This window comes from Python bivittatus, unplaced genomic scaffold (assembly GCF_059951505.1).
Source record: "Python bivittatus isolate LINGU-HERP-01145 unplaced genomic scaffold, Pbiv_v1 ctg000610_np1212, whole genome shotgun sequence".
Classification (NCBI taxonomy): Eukaryota; Metazoa; Chordata; class Lepidosauria; order Squamata; family Pythonidae; genus Python; species Python bivittatus.
This window is the reverse complement of record NW_028277088.1, coordinates 45,098,527-45,118,822: the sequence shown is the minus strand read 5'-3', so window position 1 is coordinate 45,118,822 and position 20,296 is coordinate 45,098,527. Positions and strand designations below refer to the sequence as shown.

Below are 20,296 nucleotides of genomic sequence, written 5' to 3'. Positions count from 1 at the left end.
CAAGGTAGAGAGTTGGAAAGAGAACATAATCTGTCTTTATTGGAATTGAGAAAGAATTTTGTTTGAGATTTAGAATTGTTCCAGAGGTTTCAGATGAAGATTGAGAATGGATTATTAAGGCCTTGGCAAATTTTCTGGATTGGGAGAAGGAAAATATGGAGACAGAAATTGATAAAGTCTGTAGAATAAATTCCAGATTTGCCAGAACAAGAAATGCCCAAGGGATAGTAAATGGAACAATGGGAAAGTATGTAGCTGAAAGGTTTGAAATTTACATTACATTCTAGTCTTAAAGAAAAATTTGATAAAATGAGGTACCGTTGGCATATGATACCAGAAAAACTGTAGGATGTATAAAGGTACTTTGAATTTGTGCTGGAAATGTGAACACGAAGGGACATTCTATCATGTTTGGTAGATGCGTAATAATGCCAGAAGATTTTGGATTCAAATACATGCACTAATCCAGAAGATTTTAAAGACTAATTGAAACCAGAGACTTTTCTTTTGGGACTTATGGATAAACAGCTGGAAAAAAGTTAGGGAACTTTGTTTTTATATATGATAACTGCAGTGAGATTATTATACGCTCAAAAGTGGAAATGTTTGGCACCACCCACAATGGAGGAATGGTTAGTGAAGATGATGGAACTTGCAGAGATGGTTAACTTGACTTCTTTGATTATAGAAAAGACAACCTCTATGTTTATTACTGACTGGAAATTCCTTATAGACTTTTTGCAGGAAACAGAAAACACGAACTTTTGATTTGTGGTTTTGATGATTAGAAAATATTAAATAATAGAAAAGAGTGCTTTTTTAATATAACCATACAGTAAGAGATAATTTTGTAATTATACTTGTATTCGTTGCAAAGGAAATCGGAAGCTTCTTCCATTTCTTTTAATCTTTTCTTTTTGTACCTTTGTCCTTTCCTTTCTTTCTCTTTTTTCCTTTCTTCCTTTACTTTGTATTAGTTTTTGTTAGTTTTTATCTTTTTAAAACTTTTAATAATATTTATTAAAAAAAAGAAAGAAAATCCTTTCCAGAAGGCTCGAAGATCATCCAAAAGAGTATAGAAAGCAGTGTAGGAGACAACCAAGAGACTCAGTAAAAAAAATTGTCCTTCTCTTCCAACATGTATTTTTCTTTGTGAAACTCTTTGGCAGAGCCAAGTACTTCCTTGAGTGTAAGGAGTCTTTCTTTTCACAGGAAGGTATTTTTGGATTCAAGCTGGTGCTTTCATACAACAGCCTACTGATTCATGCAAGTCTGTATAGTTTTTTATTTATTTGATTTATGTGGCCTTCCATCGTATATAAGATAACCCTGGGAGACTAACGATCATCAAACCCATTATAAATATAAAGAAAATAAAAACCATCATCATACCCAATTAAACATCTATCACACTCCAGTCAAGGTGCCATGATAATCCTGTATCATTCTATATGTGCTGGCTCAACTCCCATCCTGGCCCTGCACTTAGAGGAAGAGCTAGGTGTTCACAGCCTTCCAAAAGGATAAGAAGGTAGGGGTCCTATGGATTTCAGGGGGGAGGCTATTCCATACGGCAAGCACTGCTACAGAGAAGCATTTTTATAGGACTTTTTACTACTTTGGCCAGTAGTGATTATGAAAAGATTATGGCTTAAGTTACTATTTTCTGGTATTCTCCAGATTAAAGTACATTTGGTATTAAAACACTTCATGGCATGAGATCATAGGAGCTGACTACCAATTATCTGCATATGTGCTGGCCTGTCTTCTAAGACTGCACATCAAAACAATTTCCATTGACAATTATTTGAAGCATAGCAGGTGATCAGGAATGAAAACAGGCCATTTGGACTGGCTCTACTAACTTAGAAAGTTCTCCCATTGGCTTGCCTGGCACATTTTTTTTGTGACTTCATAAAGCTTTTTATTTTTCCAGGCCTTTTATATGGCCCATATTATTATTTTTACCCATATTACTACTTCATACTGTTTTCATTGCTACCAACTGATCTCTACCACTGCTTTAAATTATACTGTTCTAAAGTTCTAATTTATTTTAGTGCAATTAGTATAACTTTGATTAGTGCAAATTCCTAAAACAAACATAAACATTGCACACAATGATGAGAATAATATAAAACTACTAAGTAGAACACAGAAAAACAAAGTAGATATAAGAAAAATTAGGGAGGACATAAATTCTGAGCCTACCAAACACACTTATAACATGAATAGGAAGGGGAAATGAAGGAATATTAAGACAAATGGATATCTCTGTGTAAAGAGCAGCGAAGGAAGGAAGGAAGGAAGGAAGGAAGGAAGGAAGGAAGGAAGGAAGGAAGGAAGGAAGGAAGGAAGGAAGGAAGGAAGGAAGGAAGGAAGGAAACGCACCTGATGGCATCTTGTGAACATAGGACTAGAGCAGGGAAGCAAATGTGGGAAGGCACCATGTTCTAGTCAACACTACTTCCTTCTGTCTCCAGTATCATGGGTTGCTGTAATTGTGCCAATCTTTTCACTTCTGACAAGTGACATACTTTATGGATAGCCCCTTTGTTATAAAGCAATTCACAAACTCAAAGGCCATGCACTCATCAACAGTCACAGAAACAATCCAAAGTTAAGTACAATTGCAAAGCTATCATGATTGCATAGGTGCTTTTAAAAATCTTCAACAAGTTAGCATGATTACACATGCATAGAAACATGTCTGTGATTGTTTCCCTCTTTCTCCCAATGCACTGCATTCCAAAATATGGTTTATTTATGGTAGGATATATGCAATGACCTGATATTTTATTTTATCACATCCAGAAACCTCTCTAAATCTCCAAAGAGGCTGAGAAATGTGTATGCTTATTGTAGCTGTATTTCCTGTAAGATTGGCAACCAAATAAAAATATAACAAAGTTAATTATGAGTAAAGACTTACTGCATATGAAGCAGGGAGAGTCTTAAAGAGAAAGTGTCAATACAAATGAGGTGACTCAAAATGAAATAATTTTCCTCCATTTTTGCAAGGTTCTGTCAGATACTCTGAATTTTCCATTGATGAGTAATACACTAATATCAGAGGAACATTTAAAAATTATCTATATCACCTCAAGAACTGATGTTTCAGGGATTAGCTGATATTTAAGAATTGGGGAATAGCAATCATGATTCTCTGTGCAAGTGTAACCAGGTTAAAATATTTGAGAAAATCTCAAATAACCAATAATGAAAAAGGAGATTATATGGAGAGAAATGCTAAATTTAAAAAAAAAAGAAAAAAGAAAAAAGAGCAGCTCAGTGTTAGATGACAAATAATAGCAGAGTAAAGGAGTATGAAAATTTTAGATTAAACAATTATTCAAAGAATGGATAAAAGTTTCCACCTATCTCCATGTCTGCATTACCCACTTCATAACAACACTGACTTTGTTTCACTAAGGAATTATATTAGAAGAAACCAGCTGCAGTAAGCAAAGTAGACCCAGCTTATTATTATTAATATATAAGATAGGAAAAGGCTGCTAAAAGTAGCAATTGAGCCCAGTGGGGGAGCTTTCTTGGCAGTGAAAGAGAAATAAATCTTTAAAGTTTAGACAGACTGATCCTGCAAAGATACCGCTAAGAGAAACCTGGACAGCATCCTCCTGTAATCAGCTTTTCACATGGCTGTAGTATTCTCTGTCCTTTGAACAGGAAACAATGACTGCCTGTAAATGATCAGTATCTTCAACAATTCAAAAATGAAAAGAATGTAAGGTTTTAATTCCAATACAATCTCCAACAAATACTCAATAAGTCAAACACATAAAAAAGGATAGTACTGTGATTGACAATGAGGTTTCGCTATTATAAGTTCTGAAAAAAATCTAAGCATATGTCAAAAGGATTGTCCTCTTCTCCAGCCACCAGATGATTTCTCAAATTACTTTCTCTTGCAGAAAATCACAGTGCTGTTAAATAAAACAAAAGGACCTCTTCTTTCATTCACATATCACAAAACTGACTGGGAGTTACCAAGACACAATTACAGTAAATAAAATTTGTTCTATATTTCAATAAGAATTTCCCATTCCATGACTGCATCTTCATAGAATTCTTAATTCTATGTATAAAATGTTGTATGTTAATAAAGCCAGAAGAACACCTGTAAATATCATTTTCATTATTACATATACAGAAATATAGCTCTTGAATGGTAACCAATCAGAATTATGAACAAGTTAGTCCAGTGTTGAAAAATGTTTAATTGCAGCCAATAAGGTTACTTATTTTGAGACAAAACTGGTATCTTTTTCAATCACCAAACACAGAAATCCAGAGTCATGAAAAAAAGTGCTGACAGGCATGTAAACACATCATGATGCAGACATCCTTTCATACTTGTATCTCAACACTGGACCCAAGTACATAAGTCACAGGTTGTTGATTCATAATTAGTCATTCTGCCCCCTTGCAGTCACCTATGCCACTGAAGGAAAATATAGTTCTCTATATAACTCATCAGCAGATTTTTCAAACACGACTCCTGAACATGGGCTAATGCAAATCAGAAGACAGAATGATGCAGAAGTTGAAATGCTGCAGTATTTTAAATGTCTATCAGTTAATGCAAATATAATACTGTATTAGGTGGCAATGTGATGGATCCTGATAAAAGAGATCAAATCGATGTTTTCTTTAATAAAAGTTGTGAAAAACAATAACTTACAAATATTTTTATTCTTTTGTAAGGATAGAAAACAGACCAATAGTAAGAATTCTCCACAGCTGGTATGTGCCTCGGACAAGTGTCTCTCCTTTAGGAAATCCCTACTATGGGTAGGATTTATGAAGGATGCATATACAGGATACTATCTGTGAATTTCAAAGACCTCAGAAAGCACTCTCTTATGACACGCAAAGGTTTGGAATAGAGATAGGCACACATCAAAAATTGGCTAAGCGCAAGATACCTCACCTTCCAAGTCATCAGGCACTTATGCGGGTGATTGGCCATGTACTGGGTTTTGTAAATCACATTATAAAACTCTGATCAATACAGTTTTTTTTTCTAAGCCAGAAAGTAGAAGCAGCCTATAGGTCTGCTGAGCAATGAAGCAGGAAGAAACATTTCTCATGCTGCTTCATTTGATTTTAGGCTTAGTGGAGAAAAATTCAACCTGCTCTCAAGTAATCTGCATGTGCCAGATGACTTTAAAGGAATATCTGGCAACAAAAAAATAGTAGCTTGCTACTGAATTAAGAAAAAAAAGTGTGGCTTCCTGAATCCAAATATATACCTACCTTCTGTCCTATAAACTCCCAAGTTTCTAAAGTGCTGAATTTCAGTGCCTTCAAAATACTGAGAAATTGTTGGGTAACTGCAGCTACTTCTATGGGGCTCATTTGAGGAAGCTAAAAAATAGTATTATACATTTGATTTCTGGATCTCCAGCGTTCATTTTTTGTCATCCATGTGCCAAAGAATTGGGGCAAAAAAATCAGATGTTCAACTATGCTGCCTTACCACTTGTTACATTTGCTAACGTTGAGGCAACAACTTGGACTACATGATTTCATATGAATTCTAGCAACATAGCAAAGCTTTATCCTTCAGGTAGCTTTGCCTAGCACACAGAATATAAAAGAAAATTCTAACTATTTTGAGAAAAAAATATAAAAGTAGTTCTCAGACACATCTAAAAAGCCAGGATAATTGGCAGAAAAATATAAATGTGAAGATTCAGTAGTCTGGCCTCGCTTTTCCTGTAAAACAGCTCACAGCTAGCTGTTAGCAGGAAAGGGCTGAGATATAAAGTCTTAGCACTACAGAGCTTTTTCCTCCTCCCTGGTCCAAATGCCTTGGATGTTGACCCCAGTAGGAGTTTTGTATCAGGCATTCTGCATCTTTTTTTTTTTTTTTAAAATAGAAAGCCCTCTTGCCTCAGTCTCCCCTCCACAGCTGTTATTAAATATAGTCTTAAAAAACTTACATCATTTAAGCCCACATGTAGTTTGATCCTAAGAACCAAAGTAGTTGATTTCAAGGAACTCCTCTTATTACAGGTAACAATACTGGAATTCTGCCACCCATTGCCAATTACTTTGTCTTAAGATAAACAACATGGTAATAACAGACTTGTGACAAAATATAACCATCGCAACACAAATCCTAAAAGAAATGGCAATCTGAAAAATGGTAACTTCCATATGCAAACCCAGAACCAAAAGAACTGGCTTCTTTTTTCTGAGGACCCCAATCAGTTGCATCCTTTTAGCAGCCTTCTCTCATCAAACTAAAAAGAAAATAGGGATCATGCACTTCTTTTGGGTGAAAAAAAAATCAGCAATAGTTAGAATTCATAGTTCAGAAACTGGCTAATGTTAATTTTTGTGTGCACTGTCGTGGAGGAGTTAAACATGAAGCAACATTATGGATGCTGCTCTGGAGAGATGCGAGAATGGCCCAATTATCAACATCCTGCAAACATGGCAGTTGTGCTGGACTTAATGAGGTTCCCTCACCAGACCCCTCATCATCGTCAGTTGCGGGTTCCTGCATCTCCTCTGGGAAAGCCTGAGAGCGACTTGGGTAATTCTTGCTGTCTGAAACAGTCACTTGTGCCTGAGACCTCTCACCTGAGGTCTCTGTGTGCTGAATCGGTGTCGAGGTAGTTAAGCCTTTGTATGTAATTTCACCTGACTCATCTTCTTCAAAATCATTAAGGCAATACACTTCATCCAGATCAAGGTCAAGAGTCCGGAAGCCCTTAGTGACGACCCCAGGCCGTGGGTCCAGAATGCCCCCTAGATGAGGCTGAGCAAGCTGTTGCCAATGATGCAGTGTGGCAGAACCTTGGAAAACAATAGAACAAACAGGTCAGTATGGAAATTTGAATTATGGAGACTGATTATATCCTCATGCAGTTACATCCTAATCGCTGATGAAGTGTCGTCAACTGCTTCAAACCAACTGTTCTGCAAGACATCGTCATAATGAGAAACTTCATAAAAATTTAACTTTAATTTGCAACTATCAAGTATTGTTTTAGATCATTTTTATTACTAGGGAGAAAATATAAGCATTACTTTTGAGGTGGTGTAATTCTGACTGCCGGGTTGATGTAGTGGATAAGGTGCCAGACTAGAAACCGGGAGGTGGTGAGTTCTAGTCCTGCCCTAGGCATAAAGCCAGCTGGGTGAACTTGGGCCAGTCACTCTCTCCCAGCCCTAGGAAGGAGGCAATGGCAAACCACTTCTGAAATCTTACCAAGAAAACTGCAGGGATTTGTCCAGGCAGTCACCAGGGGTCAAGACTGACTTGAAGGCACAACCCCCCCCATACCAAATTCATAGTGCATCCTATGTATGTTGGATATATAAGAAGCAAATCTAATTTACCTCAATGGTAATAATAAAAAAATGATAATCAACAATAGCCCTACACAGAAACATATTGACTAATTCTCTGACCAAAGAACATATGGGTTTGTGTTCAATTTTTTAAAAAATTGAACTGAATTTCAAAAAAGTATTCTGTAATATTTCTGCCATTTTAATGTAGACAGGAAATATGGTGGGGACATTTAAAAGATCAATTCAGCTTCTTCAAGTCCTAGGCAATATAATATAATATAATATAATATAATATAATATAATATAATATAATATAATATAATATAATATAATATAATATAATATAATATAATATAATATAATATAATATAATCTCTCTCTCACTAAGGGGGAAGAGTATAATTACTTCTAGCAATGAAACAATGAAATAAAAAAAATGCCAATTTTACTGTTTTTATGGCACAGAACATCCTGTTTAGAGTAATAGGAATATTCTTATGGATTGAGCCTACTTCCCACTCTGATTTTACCAACCCGTACCCCAAAACAACAAAAACAAACCTACAAAAGGTAAATTGAAACGTAGTAGCATGCCTTTTGCTTATACTGAACTTTCATAAATTCTGGGTTTATGGAGAATTGTACAAGTAAGCAAAACAAACTTCCAACATTTGGTAAAGAATATGCCACTCCAACCAGGAATGATCAACTAATAGGATCTATACTGCACATAAGGATATTTTATACAAAGAATATGCGGATACCCACACAATAGGTTTCTTTATGAGCAGATAAACAGAAGATACTCAACAATGAAACTAGAGTTGTACCTTTAAACTTAGGGCCCTTTATTATACCAATTTCATTGGGTTTTACTTGCTGTTTTTTTTAAAAAAATTTTGAGCTGGTCTATGTAATAAAGTATCTATCTTATACCAATTTTGCTTCAGAATATAGTTACGTAGGTAATTAAAAAACTAGGCCCCTATCAGGAAGTGAATGAAGAACTGTCAAAAGATCTATTAAGTGCACTCTACTGTCAACAATAACTTTTTTTTAATTAAATGAGACTATTTTGGCAGCATATGATAATTAAGATAATTAATTTCTCTTTTTTTTTCCTTTACTGATAGGCAAACTTATTCAAATGTTACTAATTGTATAACATTAATATATATCTAGGACTAGTTGTGTTTAATAAATAAGAGCTGTATGCTTTTGTGGACATTTTTTCACTCTCTCTCTGCAATAATATATATATAAAAAGCTAAGGTAAGTCATATACTTGGCTTGTATATTTATATGATATATTTACACATGAGAGCCAGTTTGGCGTAGTGGGTAAAGATACCGGGCTAGAAACCGGCAGACTGTGAGTTTTAGATCTGCATTAGGCACAAAACTAGCTGGGTGATTGTCACACTCTCTTAGCCCTAAGAGGAAGGCAATGGCAAACCACTTTTAAAAAAGATGTGCATTCATTTATTTATTTTATATGGGCATATGTATATATTTTACATATATACATATATATTTTACATATATATAAACAACGGTATATTCTCTATTTCTAAACCTACAGCAGATATACAGTACATTCTAATGTATATAATAGTTTAAGTTTAAATATTCCTTTGGCTTATGAATATATTAAGAGAGTTCTTTCTTTTAAAAGGAAGAAATAATGCTTTTTCAAAAATTATTAAGCCAGAAATAGAAAATTAAAGCTGCAGTCCTAGGCATTTACTGCCTGGGAGTAAATTCAAGGGAACTTAGTGAAACTATTTTCTGAATAAATATTATAGGATTGCACTAAGTTTTAATTAACTAAATCAATAAGAGGGATGAGTAATCATAATAGACCATCATACTGACAGATTTGTATGTAAGAGAGACACAACAAATAAGATTGCATGCAACACTACCAGGACCACAGACTTTTGTTGCTAAAATGAATACATTTCAAGGAAGCAATTAAAAAGAGTTAAACCAAAGGATTTGTGGGATGTTTTGGGAAGAAGCAATTGAGAGGAATAAAGAGTTTTGTGCTTGAACAAGCCTTCATGACAGGTCCAAAGCTTTAGTTACATTAACAGAAGAGTCAGAAGAGGGACTTAGAAGAACAGAATAATAAAATAGGGCAGAAGAAATTATTTGCTTTCCTCATGTGTTTCATCTGTTTTGGTTAAAGTCCAATGAGCAAGGCAGGGAAATACACCAACTAGCATGCTAGAAAACAACAAAGGTTACTATCATACGTTGCCCAGTCACTTTTTGTGAGATGGGCAGCCATATAAATGTGATAGGTAGGTAGGTAAATATTTCATTCAATATAACATGAACAGTCAGATAATTTAACACAAAACTGATAAGTCAAATCCTACAACATGGGTAAGTGATGCTAATCCCTACACACACACACACACACACACAATGCTGTAATGGCCATCATGTCTTTTTCAGTTTTATTTGAAAAGTTCATGAAGAATCTCCAGGAAAATTGTTAATAACTGTAAATCCTGAATACTATGCACTAAAACTACAATATTAGATTTCAGATGTGTAAATAAGCACAAATCTGAGTCTCCTTGTTATCAAAAGTGTAAGCAATTAGGTATACAAGGGGCATGATATTGGTTTAACTGATCCAGGTAACTCACATATCTTGCCTTATCCTGGGAGGAAAGCAATATAATAATGGAATGAATAATTTGACTTATGTTCAATATATTTATTGAACAGAAAACATTCATACATAAACTCATTCATACATCATTCTTCAAGCACAATGTGACAATTAGACGTTTAAATGTGGCCTTCTGAAAAAAAATAATCCAAGTAACAAATACCATATTTGACAAATGAATATTTCTCTACTGACTCTAAATGGTGTATCTTAAAAAGTTACATAAAATTTATGCCTAGATCTTCCAATAAGAAGAGAAAATACATATTAAGATGTCTATCTAAAACTGTTAGAGCATAAATAAAATGCAAATGGTATTTATTCTTGCTTAATATGTAATAACCTCATTTTCCATTATGATAAGATTTAAATAATCTGATACTACTAATCTAATTGGAAATGATTTGGTAAAGTACTGTAATGAATTTGTGTGCATTTTGAGTTATATATATATTTAACAAAACAGGCAAGATGAAAAATGAAATAGAGTACAGCTAGATAGTAGATAGAAATACATGTATCTGCTCCCCAAGTTGGCTTCCAAATTTCATTAACAATTATTTAAACCGAGCATTCTTTCAAATATTATAAGGGTTCTGAAATTATCTCCTGAATCACATATATATGGTAAGGTTTTAAAGATGGTCAGCAACACAAAGTGCTAGAAGAGTTTAATACACAAAGAAAAAACTAAAGTGAAAAATCAAGAGAAACAGAGAAAATGGAGACTGAAAGTTTATTGAAGAAAACAAAGTGGATGACAGAAACCTATACAATAAATAGATGATAGTTGATTATCTGCGATCCCTTCTCTAAAATATTTTAATTTTTTAATAAGCATTCTGTAAAAGCCAAAAAGATTATTTTGTATTGGTTCAATTGAGCTGGTGGAACATGCCAGTTTTGATATAAATTCCAACCAACTAAAATAGCTTACAGATTAAAAAAAAATAAAAAATGAAAAGGTGATAGATTCATGTTATAAAATCCAAAAACGTATACCAAACCTCAAAATTAAGCATTTGAGTGACATTTATTTCAACATTTATTTATGCATTTGTGTCAGTGCCTTTGAAAAAGAAAATACATGATCTCCTAATCTTGCAGTTTAGTCCATCAAATGCTGCATGTGGCTTTGGAACAATCTAAATATGTATTACTGGAGTATAATGTAGTCTGGCTCTGCAGATTTTTTTATTCAGATGATGCTTCAAAGCACCCATTTGAAATGACACCCTTGATACCAAAAAGAGGTTCTGTTCATGTGCTGCACGGGAGCTTGTTTCTGGTGGAGCAAAGTGACCTGCCAGATCAAGGCAAAGTAACCTGATTTTTTTGAGCTGAGTGCTACTTTGAATCAGATCGCTGCAACAGACTAAGAGGCACTGCCTGGTACAGCAGGGCTAGACATCTAGTGGGCGACAATCATACTGTCACAGTGCAATGTAGCAAGTGTTTTGGTAGCTTGCACAGAAGTTCATGAAAATCAAGTCCTATAATGTTGAAATCTAATGCACTGTCACCCAGCTCCATTGTTCTCCATAGCAATGTAACTTATGTTTCCATTCCTCTCTGTATCAGTGATATGTGAGTATATAAATGAATATTGGAATTCAAGCTGAATTCATGAAAACTATAAATATTCTACTGAAATATATTAGAAATATAGCATATGTTAGGTTTTTTCCAGGGGTAATTCCTGCTCTCAGAAGAGTTCAAACAAACAACGAGGATGGCTATCTCTAAAGTAAAACGAATATGTATTACAGAGATTTCCTCCTTCCTGCTGATGGAGAAGAGACCACAGATAGTCACTAAGGAGAACAGATAAAGGCCGAGGAGCTTTATTATCACCTTCTAAGGGCTTCACAATCTGAAGCTTCTCTGGGAGGTATGAACGACTGCTGATGGATATTCCTGAATAGCCAGTAAATTCAGAAAACCCGGAGTGTGTTCTAAATGACATAATACTCTCTGTTGGAGTAATGGAGCCACTATGAAGTTCACCCTTCTCTGCTAATTCTCTCAACTTTCTTTCCTGTTCTTCTTCAAAAAACCTCCTTTCTGACAGGTAATTCTCTCTCCGAAGGGACAACCTTCGAAGGGCTGTTTCCAGGTCACTAGAACCTGGTGTTCCTGGTGTTCCTGGTTTCTTGTTCTTCTCTTCATTTCTAAAACAAAGAGCAAACACACATTCATATAGGTGACAAGAAGAAGGTAAGAAAAAAGAAACATAAATATTTAAAAATTTCAGCTCAATCAATAGAATGTACACTTTCAATTTGGAAAACACATAGATTAGTAGGGGTATCGGTGCAAACATGAATGTTCTTTATCTTACTGGGGTTAATGTACTATATGCATGCTGCTCATTTATAGAGAAAATTAATATGTATCATGGAAGAGATGTATAGCCTACTTAATAAATGGTTTTAATAAATGCATTATGGTGGACATAAGAACAGGTCTGCACAACATGTGGCCTGCCAATGTTTTTTAAAAAGTAGCAAATTTAGAGCCACCACTGCCAGCCACAGAGCTTCTGCCACTCTGCTAATGAAGGAACAGCTGATTGGCACTTCCAGTATTTGCAGCCTACAAAGATTTTAAGTTAATGTGGCCCTTTTCCCTTAATGAGTTGTGCAGGCCTGCAGTAGAACAAGAAATTGTAATTATTATCTTTTGTTATCTTCAGTGTCACCAATAGATTTTTTTTTTCTTAATTCCTCCTAATGACAGAATAAACAATGAGATTTACATAACATAATAATTAGTTAGAAAGGGACTGTCAACAGTAGTAGCTATTTTAGTTAAAACATCATTTTGTTTTATTTTATTTAGAAAAGGAAGGCCACATTTTCTTTAGGAAAAAAAATAATTTTGGATATGGCATACATCAGAATAATTTATCAAGCTGTACTTCAAATATGATGCTTTGTTTAACTGACAATGAAATCGCTATGGGAGTTATGGCCTAATAACTCAGGGAGGAAAATTCCAAATCCACAAACTGATTCAAACAATCATCATGCTTGGAGAATGGAGAGCTTTTGTTCAATATAAATCAATTGCTTGAATGAAATCAATATTTAATTATTCAGGGTTAATTTTGTATCAGCAATAGAATTATTTGCTTGGAGTACATTACTCTGATGACTAATAAGTCAAATATTGTAAGACAAGAACACAAGGTCTATATTTTTAAAGTGTCTAATAATTTAAAAGGAACAATATAATTCGTTTTAAATTACAACAATATTAAAAAAGATAAACACAGCTTGAATTAAAATTAGATTTCTTCTAAATATAATGTTGTCTACTGAACTGATCTAACCAATGAATAGCAGAAGTTGGAAGAAAATGGAAGAAAATAATTAGGATGAAATTATATTTGTTAAGGAGATACAGTTAAGAATTAGCCATGCATTACTAACCTAGAGTCAGTGGATTCAGTTTCTAGGATGATACTATTAGTTTTGTTGTCTATCACAATATTGGAAATGTCTCCTCCATAGAAACTGGATCGTGGTGTGCTGACACAGCTTGAAATGACAGAATTCATTGTGGAAGACTGGTTAGATCCTGGGATGTTCATTGGAGATGGAGTTAGGGATCTCTGCTTTACCACCTGATTGATGTTTCGTACAGTGTCAAAGACTCTCTTGTGATGGCTGACAAAAACACATATAGTTAGTATCCATCCAAATAATTTATAAACCACATAATAGTAAATGCTCAAACAAGCCTTCATCAGCTAACTCCATGAATTTCAACATATCTGAAGGGCATCAGGTTAGGAAAGGCTGTTTTAAAATTTTCTGCAATTATATTTTACCACAATTAATAATGCTTTTAAATTTTAAAAATAGCCCTGGAGAAGAATAGGTAGATGCAATTATTATTCATTCTTAACACTGAAGAAAAATTCATATAAAACTAACAGTTGTTTTATTATTATAGGAAAGGGAAGGAGCCTCTAGCAGAATCTTTTTCTCAAATACTTCCCATTTTCAATATAATTGACCTGCTTACTTGATACACTGCCTACACAATATCCCAAGATGACTAGCAATAGGTTTCAGGCTTAAATGCTAACACTCCCCTCTCTCCTGAGAGAATACAAGAACTGAATCAGAAGGTCCTACACTGAAAATGGGATTCTACAGTTCTGCAAAATAAGTCTAGTTAGAGGAACATAATAAAATGTGGGATTAATATATTTCCCCTGACTCTGTAGAAATGGTGATGTCCTAAAACATAGCGTTAAAAGCTCAGGAAATAAGCTTGTACTGAAAATATTAAAATGTTTAACAATTTGACAATTCTTGCTGGCACTGGACAAAATTAAGAGGACTGAGTTGTGAGAATGTAAGTTACAGCTGTCACATAACTGTAAAATAGCTAAGTATGTGGATCAGGCAATTTATCTAAGCTGTACAAGGCCCTTTGTAAGTATTTTGTTTTAATTTATAGAAGTAATCTAATACTTATGGTGAGATGCCACACAGATTAGCACACTGAGGTATTTAAAACCCGTCCTCCATATTCTGGCTAACTGGCTGTCATATTTTATTGTTGTATTTATTTCTTCCATGTATATACTGCCTTTTTTCCACAGAATACAAAGCAACACAGAAAGAATTCTAGGTGGTTCCTTTTTCAGGCAAGACCCAGACCCAGACCCAGACTTGTCTAACTTCAGCTAAGTTGCTATAGTCTCAAACATAACATATTACTGCAAACTCCTTTAGTGATGTCCAGGCATGGAAGCTCAAGCTGTGGAACGCATATTAGTTCTTTCTTGCCATAACTAGCAATGCAGCAAGTTAAAACGGTGTAGATAGGTACCTGATGACTCCAGATGTTTTATACCACAAATCTCATCAGCCCTTACTAATATTGCCAGTGGCAATAGATTATGAGAGTTGCAGTCCAGAATTTCTGAAGGACATCATTTGCCTAACAACATCTGCCATGCCATGCATCTTGGGAGTGGGGAGAGAATATTTCTCTTTTGCATGCAAAAAATATAGAAATGTCTCTATTATTTTAAAGATATTTTTCCTGATGCATAATTGCATTTCAAAATTTTGTTATTCTCGAAAAGTTTATTTTTCTATTTTAATTGAGAAGCATTGTATCTCCCCCCCCCAAAAAAAACCAATAAAAAGCTACTAAGATTCTTCATGCAACACCTGTAAGAACTTTCCAAAATTCCCACTTATATTTAATAATCCAAGTAAAGAGTTGAAATCCTTGGTAAATTGTGAGTCACATTAAAGAGGATTGTCTAAATGTTTTGTATGTACCACAAAGATACTGATTATTATTGTTAAATAGAGTTTCCCCCCAAACTATTACAATACATTGGTCATACTTCAAGTCAGAGGAGTCAATATCATCTAGATGCAGCTCTTTTCGCATCGATCCTTCAATTTCTGCAGCTAAGGAATCCTGTTGAGACAATTTTAAATGGTGTGAGAGCACGTTGTTATCTTTCTCTGTGTCTCTCTCTGTTTGTAATATACAAGGAGATTTATAAGGATAGAAATTATTTACAATTTTTGAAAATCCTGTAATTATTTAAAATATTGCTAGATGCTGCTGCAGTATTTACTAACAAACACACATTAGGTGTAAAGAAGTGAATCTAGAAGTTTTTCAATATTAAAATTTACTGTACAGATACTCTTGGAAAAGAAGTACTGTGATGGAGGCCTCTAACATATATGCTCCTTTATCTTAATTCACATCTTCTCTTGGGAAAAAAAATAATGGTAATAATTGGCTTTGGAAAAGTAAATGTTTTGAAAAGGAATTTAACTAAATTATAACGGCAAACAAAGTACCATATATATAAAATAAATTAACTAAAATGTTTTGGAATATTACATTTGTTCAATCAATCGATCAATCATTAGTCAGGCAAACTTTGCTGTATTATAAAAAACCTCAAATAATTATAACAGAAACATCTTTTATAACTGGACATAACTCAGCTATTTTCTAGGCAATAGCTTCTAGTCATTAGGTGATGGAACTGGAATAGTTGGCTGTATTATTAGTAGTACTATTATTATTTACATTTATAGACCACTGAATCCCTAAAGACTCTCTTGGTGGTGTAGAGATAAGATATGTAAGAAACAAAATATAATAAATAAGACACCATATATAATAAATATACTATAAACAAAAAAGTATGCAAATATTGATGAAAAACACAGAATTAAATTATCCAAGCCAAACTATAAGAAACCAAGATAAGGTCAAGACTCAAGTGCCCACTGGAAGAGCTGTTTTGACCAGCTTCCAATAGGCCATCATGGTGGGAATCCACTGGATGTCCATCAACAAGCCATTCCAAAGACCTGGCAAATTACTGAAAAAATAGCAGTCAAGCTTCAGCTCCCCACACCTCCCTAACGTGGGACACCGCTAATAGTTTTTTTCCTGGGTAGATCAAACTGACTGGGCCAATTCCAATGGAAGAATGCAGTCCAGCAAAAAACTAGTTACCAAGCCATGTACCAGCACTTTAAGTGGCATCCAGACACCTGCTGGTAATCAGTGCAGAGCCCACAGCACTGGTGTAACATGTTTCTACTGGCAAATGCTGGTCAGCACAAATTGCTATGAACCAACTGCAACTCCTGAATGATCTTCAAAAGCAGCATTGCAGTAATCTAGTAATACTGAGGGAATGAATCATTGTAGCAATTTCCTCCTGCTCCAGGTAGGGTCCTAACTGGCACAACAGCTGAAGCTGGGAAAGGCCCTGGTCATGCCTCCACCTCCTGATCTAGCAGGAGCCACGAGTCCAGAAGAACCCCCTAATCACAAACCTGCACCTTCAGGAGTAGTGCCATGCTGTCAAGAGATACCACTGAAGCAAACAGATAATCCCAATAGACAAAAAGTAATTTTGCCTTACTAGGGTTCAATTTAAGACTGTTCTCACCTATTTAGACCCTCACAGCCTTCAGGCACTGGAACAGGACTTCAATGGTATCACCAGTCTGGCCTAGGATAGTGATGTAGAGTTGGGTATCAGCATATTTATGATACCAAACCCTAAATCTTTGGATAACCTCTCTCAGCGGCTTCATATAAATGTTAAATACGAGTGGGAGAAAACCAATCCTTGCAGCGTCTTGCAAGAAAGTGGCCATCAGGGCAATCTCTGTTGCCCCACTACTGCTGACTGGAACCACCCATCAAAGAAGCAGCGGAACCACTGCAATACAGTGTTCCTGATCCCCAACCTCTGAAAGCAGTCCATACCATTGTTGACAGTATCGAGGGCTGCTGAGAGGTCCAAAATGGATGCACTTACTCCATCCAGATCCCAACAAAGGTCATCCATTTGTACAAGCAATGCCATCTTCATTCCATGTCTGAGCATGAAACATGAATGTAGAGGATCCAGATGATCAGTTTCATCATATGGTCTTTAGTTGATTGCCCACCTTTGTCTTAATAACCTTCCCCTCAAAAAAGAAGGTTGGAGACCAGGCAATGCACCATAGCTTTCTTCAAGACCACTGATGGCATCCTCGTCATAACAAAGCATCAACAATCTCCGTGATCCAGGAAATTACTTCCGACCTAGCTACCCAAAGGAACTAAGAAGAGCAGAGATTAAGCCCACAAGTGGCACAGAACCCTTCAGAGAGTTTCCTATCCACAGGTCACAGGCTGAAAGGAACTCCAGGTAACTAAGCAAGATGTTTACCCAGTCACCACCCTTGACACTGCCCACATGAAGTCAAGACTTAATTGAATCTGAGTGACTTCATCATGAAATATTGTGCCAACTGATCACAGCAACTGGGTGTATGTGATGTTGGTCCTTCCCCAACAGGGAACTGAACACATGAAACACAGCCACTGAACACCTTGCTGAAACAATTAGAGAAGAGAAATAATTATGTTTTGCCTCTTTTATCACCACTGAATAGGCTTGACTGTGAGCATGTACCCGAGCATGGTCAGATTCAAATTCTTAACTTTCTCCACTGGTGCTCTAGGCATCACTTCTGTCGCTTTATGTCCACAGGCTCTTGGCAAATGAAGGAGCTATCTGAGATCAGCCAACAAAGGGAAACTGTTTGGATGTGATTTGATCAAGGCCTGATACCAACATCAAGGTCATGATACCAACGGCAAACCAGGCCTTCAAGGAAAGAGAGCCTTCTCTGCCGTAGCCCCTGCCCTATGGAATACTCTCCCCCAGAGGTGAGGCAGGCCCCAACTCTCTTGTCAAGACCTGGCTCTGCCAACTGGCATGGGGTGAAAAAAGGGGCAACCAACCCTGAGGGTGGCTAGCACCTTGAAGATGCTCCCATATGTTAACATCTTACTGATCATCAACATCTTGGAAGATATTATTATTTGCGTATGTGTTTGGTTTTATTCTATTTTTACTGTATTTTTATATTGTTTTTATTGTATTTTAATTAATATTTATTGTTTTATTGTGAACCGCCCAGAGTCACTTTTTTGTGAGATGGGCGGGATCCAATTTTGAAATAAATACACACACACACACACACACACACACACACACACAAATAAATAAATAAATAAATACACTCAGGAAACTCCTTAAGTGCCCACCAGAAGCCATCTGGATCCATTAGATGCCTGGGGAGGACTATTCAAATAGGTGCAGCTCTACAGAGCTCTTGGGTGGCAATCAATTGTATCTGCACCAGGAAGTGATCTGACCATGGCAAAGGGTTGGTGGTAATGTCCTCCATAACCAGAAAAGGGAAGGGAAGGTCTAAAATGTGTTAGCCTTTGTATATGGGGCCTGAGCTCACCTCAAGGCAAGCCCATGGTTGCCAGAGGCCATGAACTACTCGGCCCAACTTGACCTGGTGTCCATAACATGGAGATTGGTGTTCCCCAAACACCAAAAGGCAGGGGGTTCCACCATTAATCCAACAACCAGGTCCAGAAGTCCAAGGAAGGATGCTGCTGGGCAGAAAGGCAGTGGGTACACCAGTAGGATCCCTACATTGTCTCTATTGCCCAATTTAACAAGCAAGCATTCACAATCCCACAATCCAAAGTAATTATATTCTTATTCAGTGACCAATAACTTTATGGCTAGTTAACATCTCCCCCAATATAGAGCCAATCTTGTACATATTTTGCCAAAATTTGATTCTGAGAACATAATTTGCATCATTAGTATAAGATTACACCGTTTGCAACTTGATCATAAGCAGGAGAACCAGCTCTCCCTTGGAAGAAGCCACAATGTTGTATTGTGTCAGAAGTCATAGCAGCTAAATATCAAGAATCTCAGCTGCAGAAACAGCTTCATCTTAAGATTTCACCGTCAGCACTAATTCTTCTATGGGGGAGGGACTTGGAATGTCCTCACCTGCCAAAGAAGATGACACTTTCTTTATCTTCTGTTTATGTAGTATAATTATATGAAGTTTCTTCTCTTAAAAAAATGCAAAATTGAAGTACATATAATGAGTTTAAGAGAAAATAAGAGAGATAACTCACCCATGATACAGTCCAATTCAAAAATTAAGCAAAGGGAGGAGGAGAAGGAATAGAGAAGGCAGCCTCTAAGCCTCCATGCCATTGGAAGTTCAGCAGACTTAACTTTTGGTGGAACATCAATTTGAAATTTTTATTCTAGTGGATTTTTAAATGTTTAGTTTTGTATACAGAACCTCTTGTAACAGTTAGCATTTATATTAACACACTTCAGTATTTTTCCTCACTGTTTTTCAGGAAACAATATTTATAGTACATTCTTATATACATGAATTGATCTAAGAATATACAAGATATATTCTTATCTAAGATTAAAGGTCACTGGATTAAATGGGCATACTTTTAACTGGACAGACATAGAATTGCACAGTTAATGTTTAATTCCATGTGCATACTCTGTATATCAGAATATTGGTAATGAAAAGTTTATTGAGTGTAGTGATGTTTAAAGTTTATACTCCAAGCTATAAAAATTTATAAACAATTTCTGTAGAATTGTTTTGGCTTGCTATTCTGGCAGAGCTCTCTGCAAGGATGAAGGAAACAACCTATTATTTGTCCTTGGAACTGTGCAAAATGGGCGCAACCACAAGCTGAAGATAAGAATACTGCAATGAAGTGTGGAGTAAAAGAAATTAAATTGACTGTATCAACTCTTTTTGAGCCTTTAGATTTAAAGGAAGGGGGAAAAGCAAGGAGTTAAACAAATAAGGATAAAATTAAATAAACAAAGTATGTAGGTTAAACTATGGCTAAGGA

At 35.7% G+C, this 20,296-nt stretch overlaps 1 protein-coding gene across 3 annotated transcripts in view; it reads right to left on the bottom strand.

Annotated features, from left to right (window-relative positions):
- Window positions 1-20,296, bottom strand: part of TRAK1 (trafficking kinesin protein 1) — a 58,945-nt gene that overhangs the window by 14,426 nt on the left and 24,223 nt on the right. Inside the window, exons 10-13 of one of the 3 annotated variants that reach the window (XM_007435610.4) lie at window positions 15,393-15,469; window positions 13,450-13,686; window positions 11,870-12,186; window positions 6,499-6,828 (exon numbers count right to left, since the gene is read on the bottom strand). In XM_007435610.4, coding sequence (XP_007435672.1) covers window positions 6,499-6,828; window positions 11,870-12,186; window positions 13,450-13,686; window positions 15,393-15,469 — 961 coding nt within the window. The remainder of the gene's footprint in view (window positions 1-6,498; window positions 6,829-11,869; window positions 12,187-13,449; window positions 13,687-15,392; window positions 15,470-20,296) is intronic. The other 2 variants (XM_015889355.3, XM_088150926.1) reach the window with 2 other exon arrangements.